Below are 23,967 nucleotides of genomic sequence, written 5' to 3' on the forward strand. Positions count from 1 at the left end.
TGAAGTAGAAACGACATGACTGAAACCCAATGCTAAGTCATGGCCTTAGGGGACATTTAGTGGCAACAACATGACTGAAACCCAATGCTAAGTCATGTCATTGGGGGACATTCCCAGCTACCTGGTAGTCGTGGGGGATGACGGGTGACACCTGTCTACAGGTGAGGGTGACATTCTGCCCAGGGAGGGGGTAGACTGTCCAGGCCCGGGGGTACAAGGCGTGGTAGAAGGCGTACTCTCCGCAGTAGCCCCAGTTCCAGCCCTGCAGCGTGGGGGGGCGCTCCACTGACAACACCTGCTGGTACACCGTCTGACCGCCCCGACGCAGGCACACCGTGAACTAGGAGACAGAGAGGAGGGATATGGGGAGACAAAAGGGCTGGAAGAGATCTGAATATATAGTATAATGCATGTGCCACAAAGTGAACTTCATATTCACCATACTCCTACTAGACTAAATAGAGTCGACTTTAAACTAGGAGCGGTTGAGGTGGAGTCCTCAACAGGTCCTGTCGACACAGTGGATTGGGAAGGAGGTCTGTTATTAACCAACAGTTAAGAACTGGAGCTAAGAGGCTTTAAGCCCATTTGAAAATATTATTTGTTAAAGGCATAACCTGTTTAGAAAACTAAGATAATTAGTAGTCCATGTGTACAGGACTTATAAACTGGACATTCTCACAGTTAACTTCTTACATAGCGTGTTACTAGGTGCTAGGCAGTCTTTTCCCAAGCATACCTGGTTAGCAATTACAGTTTTGTAGTGGTACATCCCAGGGTTGAGTTGCCACCTGCAGAACTCCCCCCGCCAGCCTCGCGTGATGGTACCTCCTCCAATACCGCCAAGAGGAGCACCTGCAAAGGAGGGTGTTTCAGTATAGCAAATGTGTTTTCAAATGTTTCAATACTCATGAGTTTCAGTGATATTCATTAATACAGCCATTGATACTAGTTCATTGGAACATTATGGTGTGCCCACCTACCATAGATCTGCCTCAGGGGAATGGCTCGGAACATATCAATGAAAGGAGCCTTCTTCTCTATTTGAGTCTTCTTATACCACCACTTGAGATACCTACACACACACACACACACACACACACACGTTAATAATAAGCGAACATTGTTTGAGAATCCACATGAAAATGGGGACATTAACATGCACAAGCAGGTAGAGTAGGTGTAATCAGTAAACAAACTTATTTTTAAATACCTCATTCCAAAGAATCTTTCACAATCACTGAATAACATCCTGAGAGGGAGGGGGGTGCATAGCAGAAAGAGGACATTGCACAAATGGCATGTTCAAACAAGTTCAACCCCTACATCAATGAACAGTGAACAGCTGGCTGTATTGTGTTGTTTTATGGGACTGTTCAGGAAAAGTCCTACAGTATGTAGCCATGTAGATGGTATGATTAAGAATGATTCTTATTGGTTAGGCCGAGATGAAGCGGGTCACTGTGCAGAGGAAGTGTCACTTCATTAACAAATACACAGCAACAGCAGACAGAGGAAAAATAACATTTCTCCTTATCTCGATTTCACTCCCTCTTACTCCCTCACTGTACTTCTCTCCCTCTCTTACTCACCCTCTCCCTCCCTCTGTCCATTTCCCTATTGATCTTTGTCCATATTCCTCCCTCTGTCCATTTCCCTATTGATCTTTGTCCATATTCCTCCCTCTGTCTATTTCTCTCGTTCATGACCTGTTTTGAATACAGGCCCAGCTGCTTACAAGCATTCAGCACTCTGAACAAAGGCTGGGTCAAAACAGAACACGCCCCACACACGGAATTGTGGGGGATTGGCCAGATAAATGGAGGAATTGTCTGTCGTGGGCTCAGAGACAGGCAGGACAGAGTGGTGGGGGTCAGATATTGTTGATGTTGGGAGAGGCCGGGTGGAAGTACTCATTTCAGTATTGGGTTGCTCTTTTTGACTCCTACATGGAGCAGGCCTTTGCTCACAAGTTGCTGAAATTACCAGCCCTTTGTGTCACACCTGAACAGCCTTGGTTATCAGTGAAAACGTGTAATGCTGGAGTCTCTACCATGTATAGAGGCTGACAAGTAGGTGGCCTTCAGTTTTCAGGCCTGCATAGGACAAAGGCAAAGCAGCTAGCAAGGTACTACTCTGTGTCACCCGTCATAGGCAGGCAGCCTTTCTGTATGGAGAATGTGCTTTCTGTATCCACATATCCATGACCTATGAAATGTTTGAATATTTGACGAAAATGTAATTTGTGGATTCAAATAAAGTATTTAAAAATGTGTGTGTGTGGGGGGTGTCACACAGAGGCACAGTGTTGGTAATTGATTAGACTATCGACCTAAGGCCGTTAAAAACCATTGGGCCTTAGGCCTAAACCTGCAATGAACGCTAAAGACGACAGGGTGCACATGCTAGATTAGAACACAGACTGCCACAAATCAAATACAGAATAGCCTATTAGCTCAACATGGTCTTAAAATCAGGGGTCAAAGAAAATAAGTTGCCACCATAACGGCCAGCTCAGAAATACTGACAACTTTACTGTAGACATTAGACAATGGCATTTGGCCTGCTGAATTTAGTCACAAAATGGATACAAATGGGCAGAGTTACAGGTCTGCTCGACTTCAAATAGGATCTGAATAGGACTTGTTGTAGTTGTGGGAAAATGATGGCCACAGCCACAGGTAAACAAAGAGACCCTCTTCAATGGATCCTTGTGAAAAATGTCAGTCAGTCCTGCTCTATTGAGCGACAGACAGACCTCTGAATCAGGGCTGGAGACAAATCGAAGTGAAGGCAGTCAACTCAGGAAGTATTTTAATTTTAAATTCTAAAATGTCAAAACTTGTGAAATAACTTGTCAATAAACTGAGGCGTAGAAGTCATTGAAAATAGACTTTTTTTCAAATTTGGAATAGTTACTTCAGTTCACATCCTGAATACCTATCCTTCAACTCAAATTGACCCCAGCTCTGAATATAGGGCAGGTTTTTAGACTACCTGATGGTAGCCTTCTTACCTGTGAACTGTTCAAAGAATATAGGCTAAACAGTCAATGATTAACTGATGTTGCCACGGTGACCAACTGTGTGTGGGGGCGGGGGGGGCAACGTAAAATAGACTGGCAGCCCACACCTTTAAGGATAACGCCCTCATTTTACTGTTAGGCCTATAGTCTAAGCCATCTTGTTTTGTAAAGACAGCTCAAGGAAGAGGCAAAGTCCATGAATGTGAGGTTGAGTAGAGTTAATTTATCATTTCTTCGCTGTTTGCCTAGCTCATTCACTTCAGGCACCAGAAGACTGTTTAATGTAAAAGAGAGCTCAACAGCATTCAAACATACACACCACACTAGTCAATGGCCAGCCTCCACCCAGTACCCTGACCTGAACCTTAGAGACTGCTGCCCTATGTACATCGTCATTAAACACAGGTCACTTTAAATAATGTTTACATACGGTTTTACCCACATCATATGTACATACTCTATCCTAGTCAAGGCTCATCCTATATAACTACTGGTGTACAGACCTTTTCTATTCACACGCTGTCCACACACACTGGACACTGACATTTTTGGGATTTGTGTATATTGCTAGGTACTGTAAACACAAGCATTTCACTGTACCTGCAGCAAAATCTGCAAATACACTACCGTTCAAAGGTTTGGGTCACATAGAAATGTCCTTGTTCTTGAAAGAAAAGTATATTTATCATTTTCTATCCATTAAAATGACATTAAATTGATCAGAATTACAGTGTAGACATTGTTAATGTTGTAAACGACTATTGTAGCCAGAAAGTGCTGATTTCAAATGGAATATCTACATAGGCGGCAACTGCTCGGCCCACAACCGTAAGGCTCTCCAGAGGGTAGTGAGGTCTGCACAACGCATCACCGGGGGCAAACTACCTGCCCTCCAGGACACCTACACCACCCGATGTCACAGGAAGGCCATAAAGATCATCAAGGACAACAACCACCCGAGCCACTACCTGTTCACCCCGCTATCATCCAGAAGGTGAGGTCAGTACAGGTGCATCAAAGCAGGGACCGAGAGACTGAAAAACAGCTTCTATCTCAAGGCCATCAGACTGTTAAACAGCCACCACTAACATTGAGTGGCTACTGCCAACATACAGACTCAGCTCACTTTAATAATGGAAATTGATGGAAACTGATGTAAAAAATGTATCACTAGCCACTTTAAACTATGCCACTTTGTTTACATACCCTACATTACTCATCTCATATGTATATACTGTACTCGATACCATCTACTGCATCTTGCCTATGCCGTTCTGTACCATCACTCATTCATATATCTTTATGTACATATTCTTTATCCCTTTACACTTGTGTATAAGGTAGTAGTTGTGGAATTGTTAGGTTAGATTACTCATTGGTTATTACTGCATTGTCAGAACTTGAAGCACAAGCATTTCGCTACACTCGCATTAACATCTGCAAACCATGTGTATGTGATAAATAAAAATTGATTTGACATCATGGGAAAAATCAAGAAATCAGCCATGACCTCCACAAGTCTGGTTCTTCCTTGGGAGCAATTTCCAAATGCCTGAAGGTACCACGTTCATCTGTACAAACAATAGTTCACAAGTATAAATACCATGGGAACACCCAGCCGTCATACCGCTCAGGAAGGAGACACGCTCTGTCTCCTAGAGATGAGGGTACTTTGGTGCAAAAAGTGCAAATCAATCCCGAACTACAGCAAAGGACATTGTGAAGATGCTGGATGAAACAGTTAGAAAAGTATCTATATCCATAGAAAAATTAGTCCTATAATCGACAGGCCGCACAGCAAGGAAGAAGCCACTGCACCAAAACCACCATTAAAAAGCCAGATCACGGTTTGCAACTACACATGGGACAAAGATCATACTTTTTGGAGAAATGCTCTGCTCTGATGAAACAAAAATAGAACTGTTTGGCCATAATGACCATGGTTATGTTTGGAGGAAAAAGGGGGATGCTGGCAAGCCTGACTCAGTTACACCAGCTCTGTCAGGAGGAATGTGCCAAAATTCTCCCAACTTATTGTGGGAAGCTCGTGGAAGGCTACTCTGAACATTTGACCCAAGTTAAACAATTTAAAGGCAATGCTACCAAATACTAATTGAGTGCATGTAAACTTCTGACCCACTGGGAATGCAATGAAAGAAATAAAAGCTGAAATAAATTATTCCCTCTAATATTATTCTGACATTTCACATTCTTAAAATAAAGTAGTGATTCCTAACTGACCTAAGACAGGGAATTTTTACAAGGATTAAATGTCAGAAATTGTAAATTTAAATGTATTTAAATGTATTTGGCTAAGGTGTATATAAACTTCCAACTTCAACTGTAGTGCTGTTGGCATATTATTTAAAGCATTATTGTATTACTTTGTTATTTAAAGCTAACAGATGTTCATTTTCCAGTTGATCTAGTTGCAGTCGGTCTGCAGTAGTTGTCATGTTAATACACCCACCAGCCAGGTCAAACCAAACAGTGACATCACCTCTCTGTACCACTCTGAGGATATCTTTTCACATGTGATTAATCTAAAATACTGTGTGTGTGTGTGTGTGTGTGTGTGTGTGTGTGTGTGTGTGTGTGTGTGTGTGTGTGTGTGTGTTCTCCACATGATTCCCAACTCCAATAGTACAGGCTGTTTTTATCTTCTGCTGGTAATCCTTACTTTCATTGTTTTGTTACCAGAAGCACTGCAGGCCTACAGTAGATCAATATCAGCTTTGTATCAAGCAAGCCACCCACACCTGATTAGCCTACTCTCAGGAATGCAGGATTCTGGGCTGGCAGCAGTACAAGGTCTAAGCTGGCATGTCCTGAATGTAATATTATGAGTCTCAAATGCTTTCAGAGGGGGAGCAACAACAACCACCAATCAGTCCACAGATGTTAGAAAACCATGCAGGATAGAATTAGGCCTTGGTGTCAAACACAGACTGAGGCAAGTCATTTCCACAACAAAGCTAGCTTGTGTTTCTATGTCAAGTAAGTGAAGGATTGAGGTGTGAGAGACCAGTGTGGAGAAGAAGCTGGGTTGTGTGGTTCTTTACCCACTACCAGTCACAGCACCTGCATATGTACATTTCTCACACACACCTGCCCTATTGGACAAGCAAAGAAACATGAGACTACACCTGGCACCCTGGCAGATAGGCTGCTCTGCTGCACCATAGGGACCCATGCCAGAGAAAAGTGATAGGCTACATACCCTTGCACTGAAAAATGCCTCTCCTTGCCACTATGTAGAATAAAGATACATTGTGCTCAACCATAGAACACAAATCTCTCTCCTTTAAGTATAAATACTATGAATAACACAGTTTGGCTATAGTAACTGGCTGTCTTGACACGATGAGAGGTGGTGTTCAGGGGGCTCACCTGACTCCAAGGCCAATGTGTTCAACGATGTTGGAGAGGGACACATCTTTGGCTTGAAACGGCTTCCTTTTCTCCTTGAACTCATGAGCCAAGCAGATCCGCCAGCCGTCCTTCGGTACCCCATAGCCGAGTTCCAAAGACACATACCGACTCATGAGCTCGGCTGTTGAGCTGTTGTCACCCGACTCCATGTTCAGCCGGTAGTCGGATAGAAACGAAAGGGAGCTCTTCTTGCGAACGGGAACCTGCCCGGTGTCTATTCCGCTGAGTTGGAACAACCCCTGTTAAACCTGTTGGAAACGAGATAATTGTCTGGGTTGTGCAAGAAGAATCCATTTGTGCCCTAGAGCCATTTGAGTGACAGTAAAACAAACACATTTCTCAACTGAACTTATTTTTATTCACGTGTGAGGATTCCTAAATGACAACTTTAGATACCTGGGCAACAGGTCCATCAGGTGAGGACAGGTATGTAGTTCTCAGATAATTATTCCTCCATCTTCATCAAGTGGGAGGACAACTTGCCATAATAATATTAAATAATAATAAGAGATTAAATTTACCACAAACTGTGATCTGTTGAATAATGTATATGCCTTCAAGAGCGATAATTTATCTGAGATGACATAAGGTCTCAAGCCAGCTCTCTAACGAAAAATGATGTTTGGAAATGTCAAAGATAGTAGAGGCAACAGTAAGGAAGGTAAACGTCAACTTGCTCTCACCGTTGTTGACCCAGGTATCTATCCGAGACCCTGATAGTCCAGTGTGGTAGAACGGACACTGGCACCTATCGAGGCGTGTGTGCGCAGGTGGTTTAGCCAGTGGGGTCTACTGTCGCCAGTTAATGTGTCCAAGTAAACAACAACGAGCTATTGAAATACCTGCATTATGCAGAGCATGCACAGGTAGCTAGCTACGCATGCAATGAAGGACAATGGATACCGGTCGCCTGGTTAGCTAGCTAGAGGTTTTCAACGAATATTGAAGCTAACTAACGTTAGCATCTCAATAGACGTGGGTTTGTCGTCAGACAGAGAGCTTCTGCAAATCCGTAGACACCCGGTTTTGATTTCAGAGTCAGATTCTTGGTCACGTAGGCTGTATCATTCTGTTCAAAATACAGTAGCAATGTCAGATTAACGATTTCGCACGGCTACTCTCTGGTAGATGTCCAAATGCAATTCTAAACGGACAGCCGACCTGAGTGACAAGTTGAAATAGTGCTAGGAGAGCGCCTAATATGCAAAGTCCTACAGTAGGCTACACTATTGAAGTTCATTTTGTGAGACTGGGCCAACTCACCAGGAAAGGGGGGGGTTATTTATACCGTTCCTCCAATTTGTGCAAAACGAACTATATTTTTCCTCTATATGCAGTAAGGTTGATTGCATAAAGTATGTGAGTGTCATATTATGGCTGTTATTAAATATATTAGCACTGTTATGTCCAATAAATGTTCCCGAACACACTATAAACCCACACTAGCTACTTACAATATAAATAGCTCCTCCCATATGCCACGGAGCTCCTTTAGATGGCCAACAAAATGTTATTCCTGAAAAATGCACATTTGAGACAATGCTTGTCAAATTGGAATTGAACTGGTCATTTGTAAAATTGGAATTGAACTGATCATTTGTAAGTATAACACACATTTATTAATTCATCGGGTTCAATAGTTGTGTCCAATACCGGGAAAATAGTACGTTGAACGCCTTTTCAATTTTACCCCGCGATACGGTATGTTCGTGCAGTTGCGAGATGGAACGCTTTATTAATGCTATGTTGTTGTGTTGCTGAATTTGTCTCAGAGAATTTACAAATACTTACAGTGGGTATTTCATATCGATTTGACAGTTTGATTTGGATGACCTAAATTTGAGTCGTAACTCATTGGCTAGCTGGTGCCACATCTGAGTCCAAGGTATGGTTTTCGAAACATTATTCTACTTCAATGGTTAGCCTAACTTGGTAGCTACCTAATTGACTAATTTGGAGACAGCAGTCAGTAGATAATCCTAGCTAGTTAACATATTCTTATCTCGCTGCAATTTAATTTAGCAAGGTCTCGCTCAAAATAACCAAACCACCGAGCTAACACAACACGTTTTTTAAAAATATAGCTAGCTGCGGTTCCAAATAACGTGTGTTATAACGTTAATGTTTACATTTTTTTTATACTGTATTATTGACTGTATGTTTGTTTATGCCATGTGTAACTCTGTTGTTGCATGTGTCGAACTGCTTTGCTTCATCTTGGCCAGGTCGCAGTTGTAAATGAGAACTTGTTCTCAACTAGCCTACCTGGTTAAATAAAGGTGTTATATATTATTTTGTGTTCCTCAAGTACAGATGATCGAGGTGGTGGCCTCAATGGCCCGAGGCCCGGTGTTCCTGGCCGGGGAGGTGATGGAGTGTCTCATCACCTTCACCAACCCCATATCCCATCTCTCCACCTCCGCCAGCAGGTCTGTTAACTTTCTCTCACTCACACATCACCCATTCTTCAGTAGTGCTCAATTGTGATTATATGCATGTACATTTTAGTTAGCTATACTGTATGTAAGGTTACATGGGGTAAAAAGTCTCAAAACATGACTAAAAAGTGTGTGTGTCAGTGAGATGCTGGCGTGGGCCAGTGCCCAGATCCACTGCCAGTTCCATGCCAGTGAGAGCAGAGTGGCGCTGCCAGCCCAGGGCACCAAGCAGGATGTCCAGGCAGAGAGCGACACTGTCCTCATCCCCAGCAGAGGTGAGTGGCTAGACATAATAAAGAATCCACACACATGTTGAGGGAGGTGGAAAGTGTCAAAATGCAACTATAATATATTTATTTTAGTTACAGTACCAGTCAAAAGGGTCTTACTTTATTTTTACTATTTTCTACATTGTATAATAGTGAAGACATCAAAACTATAAAATAACACATGGAATCATGTAGTAACCAAAAAAGTGTTAAACAAAATATATTTGAGATTCTTCAAAGTAGCCACTCATTTCCTTGACGACAGCTTTGCACACGCTTGGCATTCAGCTTTACCTGGAATGCATTTCCAACATTCTTGAAGGAGTTCCCACATGCTGAGCACTTATTGGCTCCTTTTCTTTCACTCTGTGGTCCAACTCATCCCAAACCATCTCAATTTGGTTGAGGTCGGGGGATTGTGGAGGCCAGGTCATCTGACGCAGCACTCATCACTCTTGTTCTTGGTCAAATGTGTATTAAATGTTTTTGAGTATTGAGTGAGGAGCATGCAAGATCATTTCAATCTATGCATTATTATTTTTATTGTAATTATTATAATTACTTACACAGCCTGGAGGTGTGTTGGGTCATTGTCCTGTTGAAAAACAAAGGATACTCCCACTTAGTGCAAACCAGATAGGATGGCGTATCGCTGCAGAATGACAAGACACCTGTCAATTTAAATGCATTCCAGGTGACTACTTCATGAAGCTGGTTGAGAGAATGCCAAGAGTGTGTGACGCTGTCATCAAGGCAAAGGGTGGCTACTTTGAAGAATCTCAAATATAAATGTTTTGATTTATTAACACTTTGTTTTGGTTACTAAATGATTCCATGTGTGTTATTTCATAGTTTTGATGTCTTCACTAAATAGTAAAAATAAAGAAAGCCTTGAATGATTAGGCAGGTCCAAACCTTTGATTGGTATTGTATGTACTTACTGCCCCCCCCAATCTTACCCATCTGCTCAGTGTGAAGGGCCTCCCTATGCCCTTTATACCTGTCTCTGTACAAATTCTATCTATCCCAAATGGCACCCTATTCCCTACTTACTTTTGACCTGAGCCCTTTGGCCCCTAATGAACTACATAGGGAACAGGGTGCCATTTTGTATCCCCGGTCTGTCTGAGCCACCATGACTGTACATTACACCTTGTGATGAAGATTAACCCTGGGACTGTTAGTATACTGTGAATGTTTGTGTCTGTCAATTCAGGAAGGGATTTTAATTTAAAATTCCCCCTAAAAAGTTGAATGACTTGACATCAATAGCTTCTCGTAGTTGCCCTTTTTCAATTATTGAATAGGAATTTCAGTTTACTGACTAAATTGACTGCCTTCGATTGACCCAAATTAACCATGCTGTATGTGTATGCTGCCTTGACACCCTTAAACCACTGCTGCCTGCGCAGTCAAATCGTCTTGGCTTGACTGAATTAGCACATAATACATTTTGCTTACTTTTCACTTTAAGTGCATGGAGTAGATTATAGATTATTATTATTATGTATTTTTTTGTGGGGGGGGGTCTGATACAAAATGACCTTTTCTTTCCCTCTACCTGCTTTCTTCACCAGGAGAAGGAGGGCAGTGCATGTTGGACACGCCTCCCAAGATACTATTCTGTGACCTGCGCCTAGACCCCGGAGAGAGCAGAACTTGTAAGAGCACCACAACTGGACTCTGAGCATAGAAATCAGATCAGAGGGGATTCACTCAATCATCTCCTTTCTCCATCCCCCCTCAATCTTTTTTTTTATGTGTGCTATTTAGCAGATGCATTTATCCACAGCAACTTAGTCAAGCAAGCATGCATTTAAAAATACATTTAAATATGGGTGGTCCCAGGAATGTAACCCACTTTCCTGGCTTTATAGGAGCCATGCTTTACCATTTGAGCTACAGTTTCTCTTGCTCTCTCACTACTTTTTCCTCCCTCAGACTCATACAGTGAGGTGGTTCCCAACGACGGGCCTCCTAGTTTTCGAGGCCAGTCAGTGAAGTATGTTTATAAGCTGACCATCGGCTGCCAGAGGGTCAGCTCTCCAATCAAACTACTGAGGGTCCCCTTCAGAGTCCTCGTCCTGCATGGTGAGCTGTCCTCCTGACCCTCTTACTCAGTCTAATCAACAGAAGTACATCTCACATCGTGTGTGTGTGTGTGTGTGTGTGTGTGTGTGTGTGTGTGTGTGTGTGTGTGTGTGTGTGTGTGTGTGTGTGTGTGTGTGTGTGTGTGTGTGTGTGTGTGTGTGTGTGTGTGTGTGTGTGTGTGTGTGTGTGTGTGTGTGTGTGTGTGTGTGTGTGTGTGTGTGTGTGTGTGTGTGTGTGTGTGTGTGTGTGTGTGTGTGTGTGTGTGTGTGTGTGTGTGTGTGTGTGTGTGTGTGTGTGTGTGTGACACACACCTTAGCCAAATACATTTAAACTCAGTTTTTCACAATTCCTGACATTTAATCCTAGTAAAAAGTCAGTTAGGATCACCACTTTATTTTAAGAATATGAAATGTCAGAATAATAGTAGATGTATTTGAGCTTTTATTTCTTCCATCACATTCCCAGTGGGTCAGAAGTTTACATACACTCAATTAGTATTTGGTAGCATTGACTTTAAATTGTTTAACTTGGGTCAAATGTTTCGGGTAGCCTTCCACAAGCTTCCCACAATAAGTTGGGTGAATTATGGCCCATTCCTCCTGACCGAGCTGATGTAACTGAGTCAGGTTTGTAGGCCTACTTGCTCACACATGCTTTTTCAGTTCTACCCACAAATTGTCTATAGGACTGAGGTCAGGGCTTTGTGATGGCCACTCCAATACCTCGACTTTGTTGTCCTTAAGCCATTTTCCCACAACTTTGGAAGTATGCTTGGGGTCATTGTCCATTTGGAAGACCCATTTATGATGTGTCTTTACTATCATTAACTGAAGACTTATAGTTTTTATCAAAGATTCTCTGTATTATGCGATTAGACATGTAACCGTAATTACTAGGAAGTCGGGGCACCAAGGAAATATATTCAGATTACAAAGTTATCATTTCCTAAAATAACTTTTCAGATATTTTATCTGATCAATTAGTCTTCGAATTAATGAATTATTTACTTTACCTCACGTTAGTTTAATTCCAAACGTCGTAAATTGTTGGTAATCTGCACGAACCCAGTCTTTACTATGAGTCATCCATACATCAATTGTCTTAAATAATTGATTTATTACTAAGTAATTCACAGGAATGCATAAGCAAACAAGGTAAATGTGGTTACAAGAAATGATAGGAGAATGTGCCCTAGTGGGCTAAACCGGCATCACGGCTTGTTTGACAAAAGGGGAAGTGGGGGGTCGACTAAAGTCACTACAGAGTGATAATTATAACAATTGAAATGCTAATCCTTTACACATGAACGCTCACTCATTCGGGAGCAATTGCAATCAATATATATATATTCACGCTCAGTGTGTTGTCTTGATTGCTGGTGAAAAGTTTGTTTCTGGAGAGTTTTGTCCTCTCTCTCTTTCGTGGTTATAGTGGTTAGTTCAGAGTGACATTGTTATAGAATGGATGTTTCGGAGGTTGTCGTTCTTCGCGTTCAATGATACCGAATTCCCAGCTGCAGACTAGTAATTAATATCAAAGACTTGTTCTTATTCTGTCGGTATCGATAGTCTAAGAGTTTAACCACATGGTATGGTTAAAAGATTCAGCAATGGTCTACAACCTTTCTCTCCTCTTAGTGGAGAAAAGCATGGTCTGCAACCTTTAGCCGTCTTGTAATTGAGCTCGGTCTGGTGATAATTTCTCAAAGAAAGGGTTTTTATTCGGAATGGCAGAAAAGGGCTGTCCCAGGACCCCTGACCCTAACTGGGCTCAGGGGCGGTCCTCTGATTTAGTTCAAATCAAAAGGGAATTGTATTTTTCTTCATTAAACAGTCCCAAATCATATTATGCAAACAGTATCATACTCATTCATCTTATACAACAATTGGATGTAAACCTCATATCTGAGGCTATTATATAAACAGTGTTATGGTAATGTGGCCACAGTCTCCCATGAGCTTCCCCAAGTTGTAACAAACGGACCAGTTCGTAGCTGGATTCTTCACCGATCTTTTATACTTTCTCCGGAACATGAAATTTGTTTGTACCTCAAGTTCTGTGAGGTGGAAGGAATTGCTTTGTTCTCTATGAACATGTACTCTCTCTATACTGTGTCCATGAGGAGATCCTCAGGAATTTATGACGTCTCTCTGACCACGGCAACCTAGTTGGAGGCAGGGAGAGGGAGAGGGGGATGGGGCTTGCTATACCCAAAGAGGCCAACGTCATGACAATGACCAAGCTTTAACTGCCTGACTGATGTCTTGAGATGTTGCTTCGATATATCCACACAAATTTCAGTCCTCGTGATGCCATCTATTTTGTGAAGGGCACCAGTCCCTCCTGCAGCAAGCACCCACACAACATGATGCTGCCACCCCGTGCTTCACGGTTGGGATGGTGTTCTTCGGCTTGCAAGCCTCTCCCTTTTTCCTCCAATCATAACGATGGTCATTATGGCCAAACTGTTCTATTTTTGTTTCATCAGACCAGAGGACATTTTTCCAATAAGTATGATCTTTGTCCACATGTGCAGTTGCAAACCATAGTCTGGCTTTTTTATGGCGGTTTTGGAGAGGTTGCTCAGCAGCCTTTCAGGTTATGTCGATATAGGGATTGTTTTACTGTGGATATAGTCACTTTTGTACCTGTTTCCTCCAGCATCTTCACAAGGTCCTTTGCTGCTGTTCTGGGATAGATTTTCACTTTTCACACCAAAGTAGGTTCTGTCTCCTCGAGATGAACGTGTCTCCTTCCTGAGCGGTATGATGGCTGCATGGTCCCATGGTGTTTATACTTGCGTACTATTGTTTGTACAGATGAACGTGGTACCTTCGGGCGTTTAGAAATTGCTCCCAAGAATGAACCAGGCTTGTGCAGATCTACACATTTGTTTTCTGAGGTCTTGGCTGATTTTCTTTTGCTTTTCCCATGATATCAAGCAAAGAGGCACTGCGTTTGAAGGTAGGCCTTGAAATTAGAGGTCGACCGATTTATGATTTTAACACCCATACTGAATGAACACTTTTATTTTCACTTAATATAATTCATCAATAAAATCAATTTTAGTCTCAAATAAATAATGAAACCTGCTCAATTTGGTTTAAAGAATGCAAAAACAAAGTGTTGGAGAATAAAGTAAAAGTGTAATATGTGCCATGCAAAAAAAGCTAACGTTTAAGTTCCTTGCTCAGAACATGAGAACATATGAAAGCTGGTGGTTCCTTTTAACATGAGTCTTCAATATTCCCAGGTAAGATGTTTTATGTTCTAGTTATTATAGGACTGTTTATCTCTATACCATTTGTATTTCATATACCTTTGACTATTGGATGTTCTAATAGGTACTTGAGTATTGCCAGCCTAATCTCAGGAGTTGATAGGCTTGAAGTCATAAACAGCGCAATGCTTGAAACATTGCGAAGAGCTGCTGGCAAACGCAGTAAAGTGCTGTTTTGAATTAATGCTTACGTGCCTGCTGCTGACTACCACTGCTCAGTCAGACTGCTCTATCAAACCATAGATGACCTGGCCTCAAATCCAGAAACTATCATTTTGAAAACTGTTTATTCTTTCAGTGAAATACGGAACCGTTCTCCATTTTATCTAACGGGTGGCATCCCTAAGTCTAAATATTGCTGTTACATTGCGCAACCATCAATGTTATGTCATAATAATTAATTACGTAAAATTCTGGCAAAATAGTTTGCAACGAGCCAAGCGGCCCAAACTGTTGCATATACCCTGACTCTGCGTGCAATGAAGGCAAGAGAAGTGACACAATCTCCCTACTTTAATATTGCCTGCTAAATTAATTTAACTAAATATGCAGTTTAAAAATATTAACTTCTGTGTATTGATTTTAAGAAAGGCATTGATATTTATGGTTAAGTACATTCGTGCAACGATTATGCTTTTTTTCGCAAATGCACTTTTGTTAAATCATCAGTTGGCTGTCTTCGTTAGGAAGAAATGGTCTTCACACAGTTTGCAACAAGCCAGGCGGCCCAAACTGCTGCATATACCCTGACTCTGTTGCACAGAACGCAAGAAGTGACTCAATTTCCCTAGTTAAAAGATTCATGTTAGCCAGCAATATTAACTAAATATGTAGGTTTAAAAATATGTACTTGTGTATTGATTTTAAGAAAGGCGTTGATGTTTATGGTTGGGTACACTGGTGCAACGACAGTGCTTTTTTTCGTGAATGTGTTCGTTAAATCACCCGTTTGGCGAAGTAGGCTGTGATTCAATGCTAAATTAACAGGCACTGCATCGATAATATGCAACGCAGGACAAGCTAGATTAACTAGTGATTATGTTAAGATTGATATATTTTTTTTATAAGATGCGTTTAATGCTAGCTAGTACCTTGCCTTGGATCCTTGCTGCACTCGCAGAACAGTTAGTCAGCCTGCCACGCAGTCTCCTCATGGAGTGCAATGTCTTCGGCCATGATCGGTGTCCAAAAATGCCGATTTACTGATAACTTGAAATCGGTCCTAATACATCCAGTTACACCTCCAATTGATTCAAATGATGTCAATTAGCCTTTCAGAAGCTTCTAAAGCCATTACATAATTTTCTGGAATTTTCCAAGCTGTTTAAAGGCACACTAAGTTGACTGTATGTAAACTTCTGACCCACTGGAATTGTGAGAAAGTGAATTAACAGTGACATAATCGGTCTGTAAACAATTGTTGGGAAAATTACGTGTCATGCACAAAGTAGATGTCCTAACCGACTTGCCAAAACCATAATTTGTGGAGTGGTTGAAAAATGAGTTTTAATGACTCCAACCTAAGTGTATGTAAACTTCAGACTTCAACAGTATGTATATATTTACGGACAGATACTACCTGAATTTGTGAAATAAGAACACATCCGTTGCAAAATGTTTTGGGAACATGGTGCATACGGAGCACAAACTACAGTGACTTCAGAAAGTAATCATACCCCTTGGCTTATTCCACATGTTACAGCTTGAATTCAAAATGGATAAAAAAATATATCACCATCTACGCACAATACCCCATAATTACAAAGTGATTTTTTATATTTTTTTTTTTTTTTTTTTTTTGCATGATTTATTGAAGATGAACTACAGAAACCCTCATTTACATACAGTGCTAGTCAAAAGTTTGGACACCTATTCATTCCAGGGATTTACATTATTTTTACTATTTTCTACATTGTAGAATAATAGCGAAGACATCAACACTATGAAATAACACACATGGAATCATGTAGTAACCAAAAAAGTGTTTAACAAATTGAAATGTTATTTGAGATTCTTCAAATAGCCACCCTTTGCCTTGGTGACAGCTTTGCACACTCTTGGCATTCTCTCAACCAGCTTCATGAGGCAGTCACCTGGAATGCATTTCAATTAACAGATGTGCCTGAAGTTAATTTGTGGCATTTACTTCCTCAATGTGTTTGAGCCAATCAGTTGTGTTGCGACAAGGTAGGGGTGTATACATAAGATGGCCATATTTTGTAAAAGACCAAGTCCATATTATGGGAAGAACAGCTCAAATAAGCAAAGAGAAATGACAGTCCATCATTACTTTAAGACATGAAGGTCAGTCAATCAAGAAAATGTTAAGAACTTTGAAAGTTTCTTCAAGCGCAGTCGCAAAAACCATCAAGCGCTATGATGAGACTGGCTCTCATGAGGACCGGCACAAGAAAGGAAGACCCAGAGTTACCTCTGCTGCAGAGAATACGTTCATTAGAGTTACCAGCATCAGAAATGACATCCCAAATAAATGCTTCACATTGTTTAAGTAACAGACATATCTCAACATCAACTGTTCAGTGGAGACTGCGTGAATCAGGCCTCCATGGTCAAATTGCTGCAAAGAAACCACTACTAAAGGACACCAATAAGAAGAAGAGACTTGCTTGGGCCAAGAAACACAAGCAATTGACATTAGACAAGTGGGAATCTGTTGTTTGGTCTGATGGGTCCATGTTTTTGGTTCTAACCTCCGTGTCTTTGTGAGATGCAGATTAGTGAACGGATTATCTCTGTGTTACCACCGTGAAGCTTGGATGAGGTCTGGGGATGCTTTGCTGGTGATACTGTCTAATTTATTTAGAATTCAAGGCATGCTTAACCAGCATGGCTACCACAGCATTCTGCAGCAATACGCCATCCCATCTGGTTTGCGCTTAGTGGGAGCATCATTTGTTTTTCAACAGGACAATGACCCAACACACCTCCAGGCTGTGTAAGGGCTATTTGATCAAGAAGGAGAGTGAATGAGTACTGCATCAGATGACCTGGCCTTGACAATCACCCGACCTCAACCCAATTTAGATTTTTTGGGGGGATGAGTTGGACCGCAGTGTGACGGAAAAGCAGCCAACAAGTGCTCAGCATGTGAGAACTCCTTCAAGACTAATGGAAAAGCATTTCAGGTGAAGCTGGTTGAGAGAATACCAAGAGTGAGCAAAGCTGTTAAGGGTGGCTACTTTTGAAGAATCTTTTGATTTGTTTAATACTTTTGGTTACGACGTGTTGATGTCTTAACCATTTTTCTACAATTTAGAAAATAGTTTTTTTTTTTTTTTTAAGTGAAGCACTTGAACGAGTAGGTGTCTGAACTTTTGACTGGTACTGTAAGTATTCACACCCCGGAGTATCAATATTTGCTCATTTATATTTGCTATCTAGTATTAATCATTACTAGATAGCCATTTTCAAGTCCAAACTGTAACTAGGTTACTCAGGAACATTCAGTGTCTTCTTGGTGAGCAACTCCAGTGCATTCGGAAAGCATTCAGACCTTGACTTTTTCCACATTTTGTTACAGCCTTATTCTAAAATGTATTCAATAAATGTTTCCCTCATAACTACACACAATACCCCATAATGACAAAGTGGAAACTGTTTTTCCAAAACAGAAATGCCTTAAGTATTCAGACCCTTTGCTATGAACCTCGAAATTGAGTTCCTGTTTCCATTGATCATCTTTGATGTTTCTCCAACTTCATTGGAGGCTACCTATGGTAAATTCAGTTGCTTGGACATGATTTGGAAAGGCACACAAGTGTCTATTTAAGGTCCCACAGTTGACAGTGCATGTCAGAGCAAAAACCATGCCATGAGGTCAAAGAATTGTTTGTAGAGCTCTGAGACAGGATTGTGTCAATGCACCGATCTGGGCAAGGGTACCAAAACATTTCTGCAGCATTGAAGGTCCCCAAGAACACAGTGGCCTCCATTCTTAAATGGAAGAAGTTTTGAACCACCAAGACACTTCCTAGAGTTGGCCAAACTGAATAATCAGGGGAGAAGGACCTTGGTCAGCGAGTTTGCCAAAAGGCACCTGAAGGACTCAGACCATGAGAAACAAGATTCTCTGGTCTGATGAAACCAAGATTGAACTATTTGGCCTGAATGCTAAGCGCCACGTCTGAAGGAAACTTGGCACCATTCCTACGGTGAAGCGTGGTGGTGGCAGCATCATGCTGTGGGGATGTTTTTTTAGCGGGAAGGACTGAGACTAGTCAGGATTAAGGCAAAGATGAACTCAAGGCCTCAGACTGGGGTGACGGTTCACCTTCCAACGGGACAACAACCCTAAGCACACAGCCAAGACCATGCAGCAGTGGCTTCGGGACAAGTCTCTGAATGTCCTCGAGTGGCCCAGCCAGAGCCCAGACTTAAACCTGATTTAACATCTCTGGAGAGACCTGAAAATAGCTGTGCAGCAACGCTCTCCATCCAACCTGTCAGAGTTTGAGAGGATCTGCAGAGAAGACTGGAATAAACTCCACCTATAAAGGTGTGCCAAGCTTGTAGCGTCAAACTCAAGAAGACTCGATGCTGTAATTGCTGCCAAAGGTGCTTCAACAAAGTACTGAGTAAAGGGTCTGAATACTTATGTAAATGTATTTCAGTTTCTTTTTATATTTTGGGGGGTGATTTAATCCATTTTAGAATAAGGCTGTATTGTGGAAAAAGTCCAGGGGTCTGAAGGCTTTCCGAATGCACTGCAGATAAAGGCCTGTCCTACTGAAAGGTGAATTAGTCTCCCAGTGTCTGTTGGAAAGCAGACTGAACCAGGATTTCCTCTGCCTGTGTTTATAGCTGTATTCTGTTTTTATATAAAAACAACTCCCTAGTCCTTGCAGATGACATTCAGATCCATAACATGATGCAGCCACCACCATGCATGAAAATATGGAGTCGTACTCAGTGATTTTTTTATTTTTTTTTTCCCTAAAAATAACGCTTTGTATTCAGGTCAAAAAGTTAATTTCTTTGCCACAATGCATGTTTTGTAATTATTTTTTACTGTGTAGTCTTCCTCCTTTTCACTGCCATGTAGGTTAGTATTGTGGAGTACGGTGTTGTTGAGCAATGCTCAGTTTTCTCATATCGTAACCATTAAACTCTGACCGTTTTAAAATCACCATTGGCCGGGCCTCCCAAGTGGCGCAGCGGTCTAAGGCATTGCTAGAGGCGTCACGATCGCCTCGGGTTTGATTCCAGGCTGTGTTGCTGGTCGCAACTGGGAGACCTATAAGGCGGCACACTTGGCCCAGCGTTGTCCAGGTTAGGGGAGGGTTTGGCTGGCTGGGCTGTCCTTGTCCCATCGCGCTCTTGCGACTCCTTGTGGCGGGCAGGGTGAATGCACACTCACTCATGTTGCCTGCTGTACGTTGTTTCCTCTGCCACAGTGGTGCTGCTGGCTTCCGGGTTAAGCGAGCAGTGTGTCAAGAAGCAGTGAGGCTTAGCAGGGTCATATTTTGGAGGACGCATGGCTCTCGACCTTCACCTCTCCCGAGTCCATACAGGAGTTAGAGCGACGGGGCAAGACTAAGTACCAATTGGATATCTTGAAAAAGGGGTAAAGAACGAACACAAAAATATTTTTGGGCCTCATGGTGAAATCCCTGAGCATGTTCCTTCCTCTCCAGCAACTATGTTAGGAAGGGCACCTTATATCTTTAGTGACTGGGTGTATTGTTACACCATCCGAAGTGTAATTAATAACTTCACCATGTTCAAAGGTAATGTTCCCTCTGCTGAGCACGAACTTGAATGTTGTGAAAATTCTGTGCCACTTCCAGCATGTGCACACCAATGTACCCGCTTTAAGTTTCAGAAAGTGGAAAAGTAGGTTACAGTGGATGATCATATTGTAGGCCTACCAGAGTGGCCTATCATCAAAAACAATGGTGCAAATGCATCTCAGAACATGGCAATAGCTGTTCTATCATTCAGCCTGCGTTAGCAGCCAATGTGTGGTGTTCAATGTAGGCCTACATTCCATGAAACTTTTAATGAAAACATGCATGGGTTGACATTAACCTGTGTCCACTGTTTGATGGAAGACACCACTTTTCAAGATAAAATGCATTATTCCCCATACCATAATGCTACCCTCTGCCTATTGGCTACTTAGCTTATTCAAGCCTGTCTCAAAATACAACACTTCCCTCTGCACGTGGCTACATGCAGCTCTCGCTTTAATCTCAAAACAAGTGCATCTACTCACAACCACTCATGCTGTAAACACAGTCCAGTTCAAAGTGAATGGCACAGTTGCATTTATGGCATCTATTGACATATAGGCCTACTGCAGCTCTGATTGGTTATGGCGCTCCATTCTGTGTAGAATACGGGCTGTCAATGTAATAGAATCCTACTCCGATGCGTTCTGCCTATAACAAAATATCTTGCATAGTTAGTTTTGCATACTAAATCTTCAAATCATACTTTATTTGCCACATGCGCCAAATACAACAAGTGTAGACTTTACCGTGAAATGCTTACTTACAAGCCCTTAACTAACAGTGCAGTTAAAGAAGAAAATATTTACCAAGTAGGCTAAAATAATAAAAGTAATAAAAGTAACACAATAATGAGGCTATATTAAGGGGGCACCGGTACCGAGTCAGTGTGAAGGGGTACAGGCTAGTTGAAGTCTTGCGTAGTTCATTTTTGTTTCGGTATGTTGCATTGAAATGGCTAATATTGTATTTATTCGATCAGAATTCCCACAGTAAAGGGATAGGGGGATATTCAATCTCGTGCTTCTCTCCGCAGTTTAGAGGGATATTCTCTAAGCTGCGGAGATATTCCATCTTTTTTTTTTTTCCACCTCTACCAATAGGTGCCCTTCTTTGTGAGGCATTGAAAAACCTCCCTGGACTTTTGGATGAATCTATGCTTAATTCACAACTCGATTAAGGGATCTTACAGATAATTGTATTTGTGGGTTACAGAGATGAGGTAGTCATTCAAAAATCATGTTAAACACTATTAATAACAGTATTAACAATAACATTGTTAATCACATTTTTAGTTCTGAACTGATTTGGCATGGTTGAAATACTTATTGACTCAACATTTCAGCTTTACATTTTATTTTATTTTTTAAACAAATTCTACTGACATTATGGACTATTGTGTATAGATCAGTGACACAATTTCAATTGAATCCCTTTGAAATTCAGACTGCAACATAACAAAATGTGGAAAATGTAAAAGGGTGCACTGTATGTATGAAATGCCTGTTGTGGACATGTTTTCCTCCTATAAAATGACATTGTTCAAAATGAGTGACATGATGTCCCTGTCGTAGGCATGCCGGAGCCCCCGTTCCCCCAGGATGAGGAGGTGGCCCCCTCTAACCCCTTCCTGGAGGAGGAGGAGGGTGGGCGGAGAGACGATCGCCCCCTGGAGAGAGCCCTGGACATGCTGACGATCACCTCACGCCGCTGTCCCCGTCAGTCTCTTGTTCTCCTAGGCTAATTCGCCAATGACAACCTATTCCCTTTATAGTGCACTACTTTTGACCAGTGCTATGTGGCAGCTCTTATGAGCCTCCTTCTTTAATGTTATTTGTGTTCCACATCAGCTAGATGATGTACTGAGGTTTTTTTGCAGACTCCAATCCATTGATCTCTAATCTGTTTGTTTCTGATTAGATTTATTAGGTTCTCCATGGCGACAGCTAGTCTTACTGGCGTCCGACACAACAAAAGACATTGCAGACATTGTGTGTGTGTGTGTTTAGCAGCAATGTGGAATGCATGTGACCTTTGACCCCTGTCTCCCACAGATCTGTTCAACATCACCAACATGCGGGGGAAGGTGGCCAAGTTCTGCATCTTCAAGACAGTCTACAGACTAGGGGAGGACATCATCGGCACCTTCGACTTCTCAGAAGGGGATATTCCCTGTATACAGGTGTGTGTGCGCGTATGTCTGTGTCAGGGCCTGTCATATTTTTACTTGAATGAGGATATTAAAAGTGTGTGTTTGTCAGTACTCGGTCAGCCTGCAGAGTGAGGAGGAGATCCAGCAGGGGTACCAGCGGCGTCCCGGTCAGTCGATCAGTGTGACGGGTCACGGTCGTCACTTAGAATCCTGCCTCCACACGGCTTCCACCCACTTCTCCCTCCCCGTCCCCCTCAACGTCACCCCCGGTTTCAGCACAGACATCGGTACGTAGCTAAGTCAAATTTCCATCAAATGTATCTCATTAAGCCATTTTTACGTCACAAGTGGCACGAAGTGCTATATAGATACCCAGCCTAAAATCCCAAAGAGCTAGCAATGCAGGCAGGAGCACAGTGACCAGGAAACATAGGAAGATACCTAGAGAGGAACCAGGCTCAGAGGTGGCCAAGGGGCATCAGGAATTCACCACTCATCTCTCTGCCCTATGTTTGTTAATAGCAAGTAGCCTGCCCTGCTTGAGTCTGTTAGTTTTTTGTTTATTATCTGGCTTAGCAGAGTGGGCACTTGACAAGAGAAACCATTGTTCTCATAGATGACTGAGGATGTTGGTCATGATCCAGGCTAGTCATTGTACCGTCACAAGAAAATGGTTTCCCTAAACAGATTATACCAAGTCTTGGAAGCTCTTTTGATTTTAAATCTCTATTTGAAAATGTTTTTTTTTTTTTTTTTTAAATGTAGTCGAAGACTACGCGATCTATGCGATGACGCGCTTCTCAACTCTTTTGTCTTTGTCTCTAAAGCTTCCCTGTGTATTTAACCCTCTGTCTACTCCTAGACAGCTTCATGACATTCTCAACTCATTCCTCAGTGACCCTGCGATGGCGTCTGCACTTTGAGTTCGTCACGTCCCGAGAGCCTATGGAATCGCACAACGTGTTGCAAAACCAACCAGAGGTCACCGTGTGGACTGGGGCGGAGCATGTTGATGTGGATACCTTCAGTTGGGACCTGCCGATCAAAGTGCTCCCCACCAATCCAGCCCTGACGTCTTACGTCTCCCAGTTTACAGGGACCAACAGCATCAACATTTAACTGTGTGTGAGGAAGGAAGAATGTATTCCAGATATAAAGCAAGCAACTTTTGCTGTTTTTTAATATTTTAACATTTTGCAGTGCATCCTATATTTTTCTTTGAATGCTCACCTTTCTGTTTTTCTAGCTGAAAGATGATGATGATGATGATGATGATGATCAGTGTTTAATGCTACTATCTGTGGGGTCATTCACAGTATTTCATTGTTTACCCCTTTATTCAAAACCCCCAAGAGTCCATTGCTTTGTCACATGACTAGTGTATTTTATTTTCAAGAGCTATATGCTGTACAACTGTATTTTTGAAATTGTTAATGAAACACTGTTCAATGTGAATCAGGAATTAAAATGTCAAATTCAAATCCACATGAATCTGAAAGGAGTCTTTTATCCACACAATCAACAAATGAC

General features: G+C 41.9%; 2 protein-coding genes across 7 annotated transcripts in view; one reads left to right on the top strand and one right to left on the bottom strand.

Moving 5' to 3' along the window:
* gba2 (glucosidase, beta (bile acid) 2) overlaps positions 1 to 7,872 on the bottom strand; it is a 33,770-nt gene extending 25,898 nt beyond the window's left edge. Inside the window, exons 1-6 of one of the 3 annotated variants that reach the window (XM_024434578.1) lie at positions 7,141 to 7,713; positions 6,854 to 6,935; positions 6,416 to 6,705; positions 984 to 1,075; positions 740 to 855; positions 122 to 340 (exon numbers count right to left, since the gene is read on the bottom strand). In XM_024434578.1, the coding sequence (XP_024290346.1) occupies positions 122 to 340; positions 740 to 855; positions 984 to 1,075; positions 6,416 to 6,606 (618 nt within the window). In that variant the 5' untranslated portion in view covers positions 6,607 to 6,705; positions 6,854 to 6,935; positions 7,141 to 7,713. The other 2 variants (XM_024434579.2, XM_024434577.1) reach the window with 2 other exon arrangements.
* A 49-nt stretch (positions 7,873 to 7,921) lies between these two features.
* On the top strand, positions 7,922 to 23,922 carry rgp1 (GP1 homolog, RAB6A GEF complex partner 1). Of its 4 annotated transcripts, none has more exons than XM_024434583.2 (9): positions 7,922 to 8,056; positions 8,766 to 8,886; positions 9,037 to 9,170; positions 10,742 to 10,825; positions 11,106 to 11,255; positions 21,860 to 22,003; positions 22,340 to 22,467; positions 22,547 to 22,724; positions 23,333 to 23,922. In XM_024434583.2, the coding sequence occupies exons 2-9, from the start codon at positions 8,771 to 8,773 to the stop codon at positions 23,554 to 23,556; spliced, it is 1,158 nt and encodes a 385-aa protein (XP_024290351.1). In that variant the 5' UTR covers positions 7,922 to 8,056; positions 8,766 to 8,770; the 3' UTR covers positions 23,557 to 23,922. The 4 variants fall into 4 exon arrangements, with proteins under 4 accessions (XP_024290351.1, XP_024290350.1, XP_024290352.1 ...); XM_024434582.1 differs by having other exon boundaries at positions 7,928 to 8,056; positions 8,771 to 8,886; XM_024434584.2 differs by lacking the exon at positions 7,922 to 8,056 and adding an exon at positions 8,167 to 8,342.
* The last annotated feature ends 45 nt before the right edge of the window (positions 23,923 to 23,967 follow it).

The sequence above is a fragment of the Oncorhynchus tshawytscha genome, linkage group LG10 (genome assembly GCF_018296145.1).
Source record: "Oncorhynchus tshawytscha isolate Ot180627B linkage group LG10, Otsh_v2.0, whole genome shotgun sequence".
Classification (NCBI taxonomy): domain Eukaryota; kingdom Metazoa; phylum Chordata; class Actinopteri; order Salmoniformes; family Salmonidae; genus Oncorhynchus; species Oncorhynchus tshawytscha.